General features: G+C 52.0%; 1 protein-coding gene across 4 annotated transcripts in view; it reads right to left on the bottom strand.

Moving 5' to 3' along the window:
- The window catches only part of NDST1 (N-deacetylase and N-sulfotransferase 1), a 62,064-nt gene that overhangs the window by 9,719 nt on the left and 38,395 nt on the right, over window positions 1-13,950 (bottom strand). For all 4 annotated transcript variants that reach the window (XM_047092396.1, XM_047092411.1, XM_047092388.1 and 1 more), the window contains exons 4-11: window positions 10,969-11,056; window positions 9,646-9,800; window positions 8,785-8,970; window positions 6,779-6,907; window positions 5,789-5,971; window positions 4,581-4,677; window positions 3,227-3,350; window positions 703-877 (exon numbers count right to left, since the gene is read on the bottom strand). In XM_047092396.1, coding sequence (XP_046948352.1) covers window positions 703-877; window positions 3,227-3,350; window positions 4,581-4,677; window positions 5,789-5,971; window positions 6,779-6,907; window positions 8,785-8,970; window positions 9,646-9,800; window positions 10,969-11,056 — 1,137 coding nt within the window. The remainder of the gene's footprint in view (window positions 1-702; window positions 878-3,226; window positions 3,351-4,580; window positions 4,678-5,788; window positions 5,972-6,778; window positions 6,908-8,784; window positions 8,971-9,645; window positions 9,801-10,968; window positions 11,057-13,950) is intronic.

Consider the following 13,950-nt stretch of genomic DNA (forward strand, 5'->3'; position numbering starts at 1 on the left):
AGGAGGCCATCCAGGACCAGCTGGTGGACCAGCTACCCACCCCCCATACCCTGGCACTGGATCACAATCCCAGGAAGATTGGCAGGCAGGGGAGGAAACCCTCAAAAGGCTCAGGTCTAAGCTTTCCTGTCAGCCTAGTGGAATGGTGCTCGAACAAATTAAGTTAGGTCATCGAAGTTAAAGAAAGTTCTAGTTCTTACATAGTCAAGTTGGAGGTAGGAGTCATACCCTCTCTGGCACAGACAACAGTCCGGGTGAATTCCTTACCTGATCCGGTGTTTGCAGCTTCTGCCATGAATGGGGAGTCCTATGCCTTATCCTTCTCTGAATACCCCCCCCCCAACCAGTGCCCAGTGAGGAGGCCAGTTAGTATGGTCACTGCTCAGCAAACCTCCATTTCATTAGGGTGGAACCAGCCTCCACGTCTTATTGGTCAGAATCAGAGGCAGGAGCCGCGATGAAGCTGGGAGGGTGGCCAGGTCACTGCCGGCTGGGATGCGTCGTGGATTTCTGCCTGTCTCCTCTACTAGGCTGGAGGCGCTGTGGAGGAGGGGCTCCATTCTTACCCACCACCCCATTCCTAGCTTGGGCCTGACACATAGTAGGTGCTTACTAAATGTTTGTTGAATGAGTGAGTGAGTAGCTGCGTGGTGGACAGAGCCCCGTGCCCCCACCCAGGGCTCCGCCCCAGCCCCAGCTCACCTGGTACCAGGAATAGGCCCGGTCTGCTGGGTTGATGAGGATGGTCAGGACCTTGGCCTTGGGCAACAGAGCGGCTGCCCGCCGGGGCGCCACTTCCGAATCAAAGTAGTTGGCGCTTTTCTCAAAGTAGAAGTCGGAGGTGGTGTTGGAGGGGATGGGGAAGAACTCCATGTACCTGCAGGAAGCCCAGACAGAAGAGCTCACAGGCAAGACTCATGAGGGGGGCATGAGAGAGTGAGGTGAGGGTCACTGGGGGTAGAACTTCGAAAAGCAAGCAGAGCACAGTGATCCCACAGACTCGCTTCTGGTAGGGATTCTGCATACACGGCCACTCGGCAGTCTCCCATTTTCGAATCCACTCCTTTCCATATCCTCCTTTGGAGTCAGGAGGATATGAAGACTTACGGAAGTGATATGGCTTGTAAGGCATGGGATGGGGGTCGCGTCTTTGAACCTAAACAAGATGCTCCCAGTTAAACTGACAGGGCCTTAACTTCCATTGCCTCGAGGGGGAGAGCTGGGACACCTCCAACCCCAGAAAGGGCCAGCATGGACTGGAGGAGCACCCTTAGCTGCCCCCAGAGTACAGGGTTTCTTTCCTGACCTAGAACGGCACTTTCTAGGCTGTCACTGTGGACCAGGAGACAAAGAAAGGGGGAGTGTGTCACCTCCTACCAGCCACACCCTTCCCCGGCCTCACATAGGACAGCCTCATGGCTTTCCAGATAAACCTCCCGTATCTCACCCAGAGTAACGTCCACGCCAGTCCTTTGGGACCAGCTCTGAGTTGAGGACATCTTAGAAACTCAACCAACACTCCAGACCCTCCCAGGGGCATCTACTCAGGCAAAATAGACGTACAAACACAGGGGTGCCTGGGTGGCTCAGTTGGTTAAGCATCTAACTCTTGATTTGAGCTCAGGTCATGATCTCGCGGTGAGAGCCAGCCCCACGTTGGGCTCTGTGCCGACAGCAGGGAGACTGCTTGGGATTCTCTCTCTCCCTCTCTCTCTCTGCCCTCCCCTCACCCCTGCTCGAGCACACTCTTAGTCTCTAAATAAACAAACAAACAAATAAATAAACATAAAAAAAAAAAGAAGTACAACTTCAGGGGTTCATGGGAGCCAAAGCCCAAAGACCCACCTTAGGTGAGATTGTAGGATCCCTCCTGTATCCTGTGAGACAGGGTTTCTCCAGGGAGGTCCCAGGGATGCCTTTATCAGAACCACCTGGGAGCCAGTAAGATTCCTGCACCCCACCCCATACCTACTGACAAAATCAAATCCTGGGAATGGGGCCGAGGAATAGCTAGCTCCCTCCTATTTCTGAGTTTTCTTATGTATTTATTTTTCTTTTTTTTTTTTTAATTCCAGTTCATTAATATGAAGTGTTATATTAGTTTCAGGTGTATCTCTGAATTTTCTTTATGAAACAGCACCTGTACACCCACCATTGTCTGTAACACCGAAATTGAGAAAGCTCTGAAAACAGAGCCTTCCCACCCCCCGCCGACATTTGTAGCAAAGCCATTTGGCGGCAAAACCTGACTTATTAGTAAATATTCACAGAGTTTGCTAATAGACACATTAACTGATGTATGTGCTATTGGGGTGCTTGCTAATGGGGTGCCATCCCAGACCTGCTGAAAGTGTTGCTGAATATATGGTGTCGCACCATATTACCTCCCTAAAATCCGAAGAAAGGTGATTTCCAGTGGCTACAATGGGTTTTAGACAAGAGACAGTAGACACATTAGAGATTAGAGGTAGGCACGTAGGTAGGTAGAGAGAGAGAGATGATAGACAAAAGAAAGAGAGAAAAATACAAAAAAAACATCCCAAACAATGCCCATAATCTCTCCGCCCAGGTAAACCACTGATGTTAACATAATAAACAAGAGTAATGATACATGTATAGGGTAAGAAAAGGCAAATAGTGGAGAAAGATACACACTGAAAGACTCAGAGTGTAAGACTCTCCCCACGTAGGCTCCACACCCCGCGGTAACCTCGGGTGACGGGTTCTGGAGGGAAGCTGCGATTTCAACCACCACCTCTCCAGGCAACCCCCCAAGGGCTAGCAAGCCCCTGTGAAGGGCTCACAAGAACACCGCCCGGCTCCACTGTCAGACAAACACAGTTGAGAAGGGCCAGCTCTCAGGTCAGAACACTTGGATTTTAACCCCTGCTCTGTCCTCAACTCTTGGGACCTTGGACAAGTCCCTATCGTCCAATGGGACGCAGGATGTTTGTCGGCAAGCAAGGGCGGGGTTGGCTCGGACTTCCAGCAGTCTCTGACCCCAGGCGATAATGTAAAGGGGCAAAGGGCTTCCTCATCAAACGTCCCAGCTGGTGACAAGGCGCCAACATCATGATCCAAGGGTCACTGAGCTTTGTCCCTGTTTACAGGAACTTTGGCTGTGGGTAAGTGCCAGCTGCTTCCTGCTGTGACCAGAGCAGACCTCCTCCCGGGTAGTCTCCGTGACTGCCTTCCCATCCAGCTCTGGAGAGAAAGGGCCACTCACCAGTCGATGCCTTTGTGATAGTTGTGGCCATTAAAAAACTGGATCTCCTCAAAGGTTTCTGAGCTGGGGTAGTTGCTGCTGAGGTCTGGGTGCATGCCCAGGAACAGGTAGAGGGCTGTGGTGCCTGCAGGGATAGAAGGCAGCTGAGACCAGGGCCCAGCCCCCAAACACAAGGAAGGAGCCTGGGATCCTAGGTTCTGAATCCAGCTCTCCGTGCCTCACTGGGAGATCCCGGGAAAGTCCCTTTCCTTCTCTGGGGCTTAGTTTCTTCATCTATATGATCAAAGGATTTTATGAAACCCCGGATGGCAAATACAAGGCATGCATGTGGGTATCCCAACTCCTGCATCCACTGTAGACATCAGTAATCCATCACGGCCTTCTAAACACTAAACAGGAACTTGGCCTCAGAATCCTTCCAACCCCTGTACTCCAGCAGCCATGCCCAATCCATTAGTGTCTTCCCATAATCCCAGAACTAGATGGTTTCCAGTTCTGGGCTCTATCCTCTGACACTCGGGAGGAGCTCAGAGTAAAGGGAGCTCCAGACCCTGCAATGTGTTGATGTGAAGAAGTTCTTGAAGGGCTAAGACATTTGGCTCAAATGCCTTTTCTTCTGGGTGCCCTTCCCTCACTCATACTCTCTTGCCCACTTGACTGTACAGGACCTACTCCCTCCTTCAGAGAGCTCATTCCTTTCCTGTGTGTGAGTCTACATGGTTTATACGCTAGGAGGAGACATCTTGAAAGAGAAGGAGACTATAGGGTTTCGTTGAGTTAAGAGTAGAAGCTTCGGGGGTCATAGAGGTAAGGATTCAAGACTTGAATCCGTCATTTCCTAACTGAATGTGTCGGGGGAGGGGGGGGTCACTTAGCTTCCCTGAGCCTCAGGTGTTTTGATCTATAACATGGGAGGGCCTATTCATGCCTCAGAGTGTGTTTGTTGGCAAAGACTTGGCAAACCATACAGTGCTTCTCCCTCTTGCGCCTCTGGCAGACATGACTAATCGATGCCAGTCCTCTTTGTACCGAACCAGTTTTTCCTGCCATCGCTCAAATTTGCAGAACGGCTGATCTGGGCTTCTCTGCCTAGACTCAGAGACTCCGAGGAAGGCGCAGAGAGAGCTCCCTGAGGCGGTGGTTCAGGACAGGTAGGAAAATTCCACGCCCATCCTCCACCCCCTCCCCACTTCCATACTGACAGGCAGTTCGTGTTCATCCCAACTTCACTCCCACTTCCTGGGAAAGAGGGGGAAGATGGCTTGGGAGTGGACTCAGGGCACGGCGGTCCCCCAAATTCTGTGGCTGAGATAGCAGGCAGTGGGGGACACCGGCCAAGAGGAGAGAAACTTGCCTGTTTTCTGGGGGCCAATGATGAGGAGCTTTGGGAAGCGGTCACATGTCTTCTCCTTGGACCAGATGTCTTTGTGGCGTTTATCCTCACAGGGGTCCTAAAACAACAGTGGAGGGAATGTTAGGGGGGCCCCAAACCCAATGAATGGACTCTCCTTGCACATGGATATGTGGCTGTTACAGTGCTGCCAGGTAGAGTAACTACACGTGTCCTTGTCACATCCCCAGCTCAGGACACTGAGCTGTGAGCAGGCAGGGACCACTTCCGGTTAGCCCTAGTTCAGCCCAGTGCAGGGCACGTAGCAGGAGCTCATGAGCACTTATTGAATTTAACTGGATGAGCTGTGTCTGAACCAGGGGTCAGCAAACTTTTTCTACAGAGTTTAGTAAATCTATTGGTAAGTGGTTAGTAACTATTTTAACCTTGAGTACTATCTGGTCTCTGTCACAACTGCTGAACTCTGTTGCTGCAGCATGAAAGCAGCCATAGGCAGTACTTACGAGAATGGGTGTAGATGGATTTCAACAAAATTTTATTTACAAAAACAGACTGCAGGCCAGATTTGGCCCATGAGTCATGGTTTGTTGACCTCTGGTCTGAACTATGAGACCGCCATCAATTCCAGCTTAGCTTCTGTGTCTGGATTTTCACAACCCCCAGCGGCCTACGTCCCCAAGAGCTGCCCCCGCAAAACCTTCCCATCAGTCCCCTTTCCTGTGATACAGAGCCTATGAGCATGAGAAGGGGCATAAAGGACTATCTAAGAGTCTAAGCAGGACACAGGGCACCTGCTTGGCTCATTTGATAGAGCAGGTGACTCTTGATCTCAGGGTTTTGAGTTCAAGCCCCATATTGGGTGTGGAGATTACTTAAAAGTAAAATGTTAAAAAAAAAAAAAAAGCCTAACTAGGTCAGGCAGTTGCTTTGACCCCCCACTTGATCTACACTGTGTTCCTTTACAGTTTTGTAATGCTTTTTCAGAAGGTGTGCATGAGTGTGCATGCACGTGGGTCTGCGTGCGAGGTGTGTACACGCGTGTGCGTGAGAGCAAGCAAGCGTGCCCATGCTGGTGAGCAAGTGTGCGCCTGAGTCGGCACTTGAGAGAGAGTACGAGGGTGTGGGGGCCAAGCCCCTGTCTGGAGTGCGTGCCTGTGAGTGGCGGGCATTCCGTCTCTGCGACAGGACACCTGGGCCACCACCCCGCCCACCTGCCAGAGCGGGTCCTTCTCCTCGGAGAAGATCTGGAAGTACTTCTGTGCCAGCTGCACGGGGGGCAGCGTCTGCAGCCGGAGGTTGGTCCAGGAGTGCAGGAAGCGCACCAGGTGCTTGAAGGTGTACAGGCCCAGGCGGTCATTCCCATAGTTGGACAGGTGCGTCATGAAAATGCTGATCTGCTCCAGGGGAGGGGAGGCGGGAGGCGGGGCTGGTCAGCACCTGAGGCACCTCCACCCCACTTCTGACTCTTCCCGTCTTGCTGCGGCTCGCAGACTGAAGCTGCGACCAGTCCGAGGTGTACTGGCGCCATTAAGAAACTCGCGGTGTGACCTTGGCTGAGGCACAACCAGGTGAATCCAGGTCTGACTGACCACCAACTTCTATAACCCTGAAACGGGAAGCTGACCTACTGCGCAGTCACTGGGTGTTCTTTTAAATTTTTTTGTGGAGTGTTCATGGAAAACAAGGAGTACTCGGTTACCCCGTAAAGCCGAATACAACTACCACTTAATCTATGGGATGGTTATTTCCATTTTATAGGTAAGGAAAGAGAGGGCCAGAAAGTTCAGCTGAACAGTTCAAAATATATGTATCATATTTTACACATGTGTTTTACATATGTATTACACACATACGTAGTTTGTAGATTCATGACTGACTATGTATATTAATATACAACATTCGTGTATTTATACATACAAAGACTGGAAGGAGAACGTAGACAAAAATTCTAACACTACTGCCTCGAAGTACAAGATTATGAAAGGGAAAAAAAAAAAAAAAAAAGAACTCGGATTGCCTTCCCGAGGTCATGCAGCAGAGCGGGGACAGAGCCAGGGTCGCAGAGTGGGTTTCCCGACTCCTGACCCTCATACCTGCTTCCACCCCCTCCTCTCAAGGCCCAGGAAAGCCAGCCTCGGTGGCAGACACACCATCCGGCAGCCGCTCCCCTCACCACCAGCCAAGGGCTACGGAGCACTCACAGGATTGAGGAGCACGGTGAGAAAGAGCTCGCCCCCGTTGATGATCTTGTCCAGCTCACTGGAGCCACCAGGGTACTCATTGTAGAAGATGGTGTGCGTGAAGAGGCCGCAGGTCTGCCGCGGGAGGACCTGGGATGGGGAAGGGGAGAGCTATGGCATCTCCAGGCACGGATGGCGGCAGAGGACCCTTCCTCAGGAGAACGGCCAGGTGTCTCCTCAGAAAAGGCAGTCTCTTGTGTGACCACACAGCCCCCACTCTTGGGGGCCTTCTCCCCCAAAGGCCACGGGCCTGTGCCATTTTACACACTTCATGCTATTCTCCGTTAACAAAATGAGCAGACCCAAAAGTAACGGAGACAGGCGAGTGAGAACGTCTGTCCAGAGAGGGTCCCCTTCAGGTCACACCTGCAACCCCCCTCAAGAGCACTAGAACCTGCCTGGGAGTGCGCCCAGCCCCGTACTGGTTTCACTGCCGAGTCTCTGTCTCCTCTCATGAAACTGGACTCCAAGAGAGGAGGAAACTCGCCTGTCAGGTGGTCACCACCTCATCCCCAGAGAAAATATGAATGCCTGGTATCCAGAGGTCAGTGGATGGATGGATGGATGGATAGATAGATGGATGGATGGATAAACGGACGGACAGATGGAAGCATGAATCTGGCCTTCCCACATAAGCCCCATCTGGACTGTTGACAATTCAGCTTTCCAGCGTCTAGGGCCAAAAACCCCGGAGTCATCCTTGACGCATCTCTCCCTCCCACATCTTACATCCAACCCATTAGCAGATCCTGTTGGCTCTGACTTTCCAAATAAGTCCAGAATCTGACTGCATCCTGACTTTGCACCCTGGTCCGAGCCACCACTATCTCATCTGGAAGACTGCAGTGGTCCCCAAGTGTCTCCCTGCTTTCCACTTTGTCTCCTGAAGTCTCTGCAACTCACAGGGACCAGAACAATGGAAATCTTTTTAAAACAGGAGTCTGATCATAACAGCGCCCCATGCAAACCTTCCCATCTCAGAAAAAAAGCTAATGTCCATCCAATGGCCTTATGTGGCCCTACACAATCGGGCCCATCACCTCTCTGACCTTATCTCCCCCTCACTTGCTCCCCTCCAGCCATACTGGCCTCCTAGTTGGTCCTCAAATACACCCAGCACAAGCCACCCCAGGGCCTTTGCACGTTTTTCTCTCCCTTGAATGCTTTTCTTCATATGGCAGCATGGCTCACTCCTAGGAGGGCTCTCCCTAGTCACTTTATTTCAATTAGCTTCTCCTCTCCTCTGGCACTCCCTATCTCTCTTCCCTGCTTGGCTCTTCTCCATGGCCCCATCACCACCTGACCGTACATTACCCATGTTACACACTTATGAGCACACTGTCTACCTCCTGCCACTAGAATGTCAGGTCTACAAGGGCAGGGACTTTTGTTGGTTTTGTACACTTCTGCATCCCCAGTGCCTAGAAAAGGGACAGAGACAGAAGAGTTCATGAAAAATGTTTAAATGAGCAAACAAATGAGGGGCGCCTGGGTGGCTCAGTCGGTTAAGCCTCCGACCTCGGCTCAGGTCATGATCTCGCGGTCTGTGAGTTCGAGCCCCACGTCGGGCTCTGTGCTGACAGCTCGGAGCCCGGAGCCTGCTTCAGATTCTGTGTCTCCCTCTCTCTCTGACCCTCCCCGTTCATGCTATGTCTCTCTCTGTCTCAAGAATAAACAAACATTTAAAAAATTTTTTTTAAAAATGAGCAAATGAATGAGAGAGGCCTGTTCCCAGTCCTTACCAGAGGTCCCTTTTAAAAATGTTCATCCCCTGATCCCCATCACAAAAGCTAAGAAGGAGCTCACGAAAGGCCAGATTGGCAGCCTACCTTCCCTGGGATCGAGAGCCTTGGCTACCAGAGGGGGCAGCAGAACCTGGCCTGAAACCCCTAACCAGCGCACCAAAGCCACGCTTCCCCGGACAATGCGTGTGCACCTGCCCCACGGGCCGCCAGGGGCCCACTCACCATGATGCCGTTGTGGATGAAGCCACGGCGGTAGCGGGCCGGCTTCAGGTGGGGGTACTCCTCCGTGCTGGTCACGCGGATACTCCACACCTGCTTCCAGGCCTCGTACAGCTGCACATGCACAGGGTACACGCCCGAGTGGTGGGGTGCCACGGCATAGCCCATGTCCGTGGGGATGCCATGCTCCTGGGGGGAGGAGGGCCAAGGCAGGGTGAGCATGGGGTTCCTTCCCCACTGGGTCTTATTTTCCCTTTCTAGAATGGGAGAGAGCAATCAGAGGCTAGAACGGCAGGGTAGTGGGTCCAAGCCTTTCAAGTACAGATGGGAAAGCTGAGGCTCAGGGAGGAAAGGGATGTGCCCAGAGTCTCGGAGTGAGGGACTGACCAAGCTGGGACCCTTAACTCTCAGCCCAGAGTTCTTGCCCTCCAGCTCCCAGGAGTGAGGAGCAAGGACAAACACATTTCCTGCCAGTCTTGGCCTCTGACTGGCTGGTGGGCCCAGGCTAAGCCCGTACCTGGGCCTTGTTCCCTCTTCCCTGAGCACCAGCTCCAGCTTTCCTGAGCCTTCCACTCTGGCCTGAAGAGCTTGGGCTCAGGAAACAAACAGGCCTGGGTTCAAGTCCTGATGGGACCTCCTCCTAGCTGGTGTGTGGCCTCCCTGAGCGTCGGTTTCTAATCTAAAAGTGAGAATATCGAGAACCACCTCTTGGGGTCTCTGTGAGTCTTCAGAAAGACAGTGGCTATAAAGATACCAATAAAATGCTGTCAGACGGAACTGCGAAAGCAGTGAGAGGCCAGCAGTCCAGACCCCCAGCCCAGCCCCTAGCCCGCCCAGCTCCGCCCTGTAGGGAATCTTACTCACGACAGCGAACTTCTTGTTCAGGGCCATCTGCTCGGCCAGCACCGACTGGTTGTGGAAAAGGTGGGGCTGCATGTGACTCCACATGTGGGGGAACCACCAGAACTCCTTCACATACGACAGCAGCAAATCGTCCCCAGCGTCCTCGGCATCAGTACCTAGAGTCAGAGCACAGGCAGCTCGGCCCGGCCCACCCCCATAAGGTTCTCCAGCCCGAGCTGGTGCCCGCAGATGGGCCTACGCAGCCCAAGCCCACCCAAGAGGGCTGCTTGGGAGAGTTACCTGAGCTACAGCACGGGAGCAGACAGAGCCCCAGTCCAGGGCCCTGCATTCTAGAGTGTAGACTTCACTCAGTGCGTGACTTTGGCCAAGTCCTTCTCCTCTCGGCGCCCTTGGGCCCCATGTGTGCAATCCATGGTTCACAGGCAATGATTGCGATGGTTTCTCCTAGCTCTGACATGCCTGCTCTGATCCTGTTTTCCTAGCGGGCCATTTGGCATTTGCCTTTTACTTAATGATCGGAGCTCTTTAAACATGTACAGGATGTCTAATCCCGCCTCATGCATATTGCTACGACTACCTCTGATATGTTGAAGGCTGAGAATACGAAAAATGCATACAGACAACCCTATTTGGTTTTGGGACCCTGCTGTACACTCCCCCTGCCCCCTGCCCCCCAGAACTGTGGAGTATTAGGGTTTTTCCTAGAATTCAAGAGAGACTGTCCACATTGCTTCTGCCCAAGCAGAAGGCAGCTATAGAAAATATGTACTGCAGAAGACATCTCAGGGGTCTTTCTCTCTTGCCCAGCCCAGAAGGTCAGCGTTTGAGGAACTGGGGGAAGCCCAAAAGAAGAGGGAAGGCATGAATCAGGCAACCTACACCCTCAACCTCAACACTTAAGACTTAAAATAAAATGCCAAAGGCCATCTTTGGGGTGGGCACAATTATAGGACATTCTCACTTTGTGTATTACGTATTTCTGTAATGTTCTTAAAATTCAACCAATTACTTTTTTAAGCAGCCATAGGACAAATAATTTTAAAAGACGGAGGTAAGGGGGAGAGAAGAGGGAGAAGACGTCCCCAAAAGACAGCACAGCCTGAGGGGCAGGGAGGGATGAGTGGGGCTATTGTATTATTGTTGCCCCCAAATGCCCTCTGCCTGGGGCTGTGACTGGCTCTGTGGGCTGCTGGATGGGGGTGGGGGGCACAAGGGTCAAATGTGGCCCCAATGTGGGCATGCCAGCCACCTGCTGCACTCCAAGGACATAGATGCTGAGGGCCCCTGGAAGTTGCTCGTGGGGGCAGAGCCAGGCCCACTTACCTGTGTGGAAGAATTTCCCTGAGTAGCCCAGGTTGAAGGTGAAGTTTGGGATGTGCGTGCGTAGTTCATTCTGCGTATCAAACAGGGCCTAGGACAGGCAGGGGAAGAAGGAGCGGGTGAGGGGCAAGCCAGGAGTTCTCTCTTCTTCCCCCTGATGGCCCAGAAAGATCCTGCTGTTGCAGGACCGGATGCAAAATTTGGAGGGCCCAGCAAAAAAAAAAAAAAAAAAAAAAAAAAAAAAAAAATCAAAATGTGGGATTCTTGCTCCAAAATTATTTAAAATATCCAGAAGGCACTGGATATTTTAGGTCAACAGCAGAGCATTTTAGCAATAGCAGAGCATTGACCTTGTACAGGCCCCTTCTGAGTGTGGGGTCCCACAGCCACAAAGCCAGCCCTGTGCCGGGCCACCGGGCCTCTGGCGAGAGAAGACGTGACTCTAGCCTGGCTCTGTTCTGTGTCCTTGAGAAAACTTTGTAACTGCTCCAGGCCTCAGTTTCCCCAAGTGTGAAATGGAGACAATAATATCTTCCTGATGGGGCTCTTGGGATGACTAAGTGACATACTGCGTGTAAGACTGCTGGACGTTTTGGCAAGTGAAGTGGTGGCATCGCCGGGTCTGTGGTCACTGCCACCGTGAGCCTCCTATTTTTGCCTGTCAAACGTGGAGGATTTCTCTCAGTAAATGCAAGGCTGATGTCACAGGATCATGACTTTTCCAAAGATGTACTGTGTACCCAGCAATGCAATGTCCCCATGCATGGCACACCCCACACTTGGCAAGTCAATGAAGGGAAGCTGACGCTGGGGAACAAACACACGCTTGTCCTCTGGAGTCAGGACTCCGAAAGTCCCCACCCTGCACAATGCACAAGGCTGTTAAGAAACCCACAAGCGCCTGCTGTCAGGATATTTTGCAAACTGGAAGTCCTGGCCCTTCGGGGGCCACCACCGGCATCCTCCAAGGCCATGCACTACCTGATGGATGTGCCCGCTCTTGCTGTGCGGCCTTGGGCAAGTGACTTCACCTCTCTGAGCCTTAGTGCCCTCCTCTGTAAAATGCGACTTACAATAATACCCACCTCACAGGGCTGCTATGAGGATCAGAGGAGGCAATACACAGAGAGAGCTAAGCACAGAGCTTGGCACTTGCCAAACCCTGAATAAGCAGCTGCCGTTGGTATCGTTTAAATTGCACTGCACAGCCAGTACAAGTTCATGAGGCGACATTCATGTCTCTAAAAGAAAGGCTTAGTTGTAGCCTGTGCTTGGGATTAAGGGACCGGGGAGGGAGAAAACCTCTGCCTTTTCAGACTCACAAGGATGTTTAAGGCAAATGGGACCCCGGCTGGCGAAGCACTTTGCAGTCTGCACTGAGCCGAGCCCACAGAAGAGGGTGTCTCTCTTAGTATTCTTCGACAGAAATAGCTCCAAACTGCTATCATCCCTCTCACTGTAAAAATGGGGAAAGTGAGAACCAAGTAGGGCCACTCAGGGCTCATGGGTGACACGGTGAGCCCGGTAGCCTGGTATCCTCAAAGGATCGACCCTGAACCAGTCCCAGGAACTCCCCTGGACAGGCAGCCAAGACTGTGGTTATACCAGGAGAGAGTAGAAGGGCATCCTAAGTAGAAAACCACACGATCTACTCTGTTGGAAGTGGGTTATGGCATCGCATGAAACCTCAGAGCTGGAAGGCTCAATAGGAATCATCTTAACACTTTCTTTCAACAGGACCGCCCTTGAAGAAGTGATATCTCAGAAGCAAATGTGCAAAGCAGATCAAAGACTGCCCTGTCCCACGAGATGGGAGCCAGAAAGGCTCTGAGAGCCTGGCCTGTCTGCACATGCCCCTCCGTGAACCCCCCGGGGTGCCAGGAAACAGCCTGACAACCTCCCATCCACCCCTCTTGTCAGTTCACCACCGGGGCCCAGATGCCGGACAGGGCTGCCCAGGTGTGCCAGTCAGTTTAGGGTCAAATTGATCTTGACTCCCCAGACAGCACCAGCTCCCCAACACCATTCGCTGGGTTCTTCTCCTCTGGAGGTGTAAGGAAGAGGAGAGTGTTTGCCTCTGACCCAGGCAGGAGGACCAATGCTCCTCCCGCCTTCCCCCCAGGCCCCTGACCAACCCTAGCGGTGACTGCAGGATGACAGGGAACACAGCGCCCACATGCGGACTCACGTGGAAGGAAAGCACTCCTCTGAGCAGTGTCTTTTGCAGTCCTAACATCAAAGGGAAGTCTGGGTTTGGTGCTAATCTCGTAAAGGAGGACCGGGTCAGCAGGCAGCAGTATCTCGGTAGAATTTAATCCCCTGGTTTTGTTTTCCTTGGCTCTACTGTTGTGCTTGCCCTCTATTTATGGCAACCGGCACTGATTTCCCCATTTACACTAGGGATCGTTTCCTTTACAAAGAACTCTGAGTAAAATAGAGAGTGGATGGAAACTGCATTTTAAAGCTAGCTTAATGGTCTTGATTTGGAGGCTTCTCTTTAGTAGTGATGCATGTGTGTAAAATTTCATGGCTTGCAAAATGCTTTTACATACAGTTTTGTTTGGTAAACGCTTTTTGAAATAAACACATGCATTGCACTATTTATACAGACCTCAGTTAAACTATGCCTTGTGTATGATTCAAGCTCTAATTCTTGTTTGAAAAGTTTCGTGGAAGCTCTTGTACTGACATCAACATTTCTGAGAGTGAAAAATCAGGTCTGGATTCAAAGGCAGAGAAGCAACCCTGCCCAGCTCCCAGCCCAGTGCTTCAGTGACCGGGTCTCTCCCTCCACAGGCGCATTTCTGAGTTCCACACCCCAGATGCAAAATTCCTCTCTGCCCCATGCTTCAATATAATTTTCAGGGACACTTTCGTCCAGTAAAACAATTAATAAAACCAGCTGGCCGAGGGAGGGGGATCAACAGCACTGGGGGGAGACAGAGACGGCGACATCATGCTGGGGCATCCCAAGGTCCGAAGGCG

This window comes from Lynx rufus, unplaced genomic scaffold, assembly GCF_022079265.1.
Source record: "Lynx rufus isolate CCGP_SWC_20201006 ecotype Redwood Valley unplaced genomic scaffold, mLynRuf1.p SCAF_1, whole genome shotgun sequence".
Taxonomy (NCBI): Eukaryota; Metazoa; Chordata; class Mammalia; order Carnivora; family Felidae; genus Lynx; species Lynx rufus.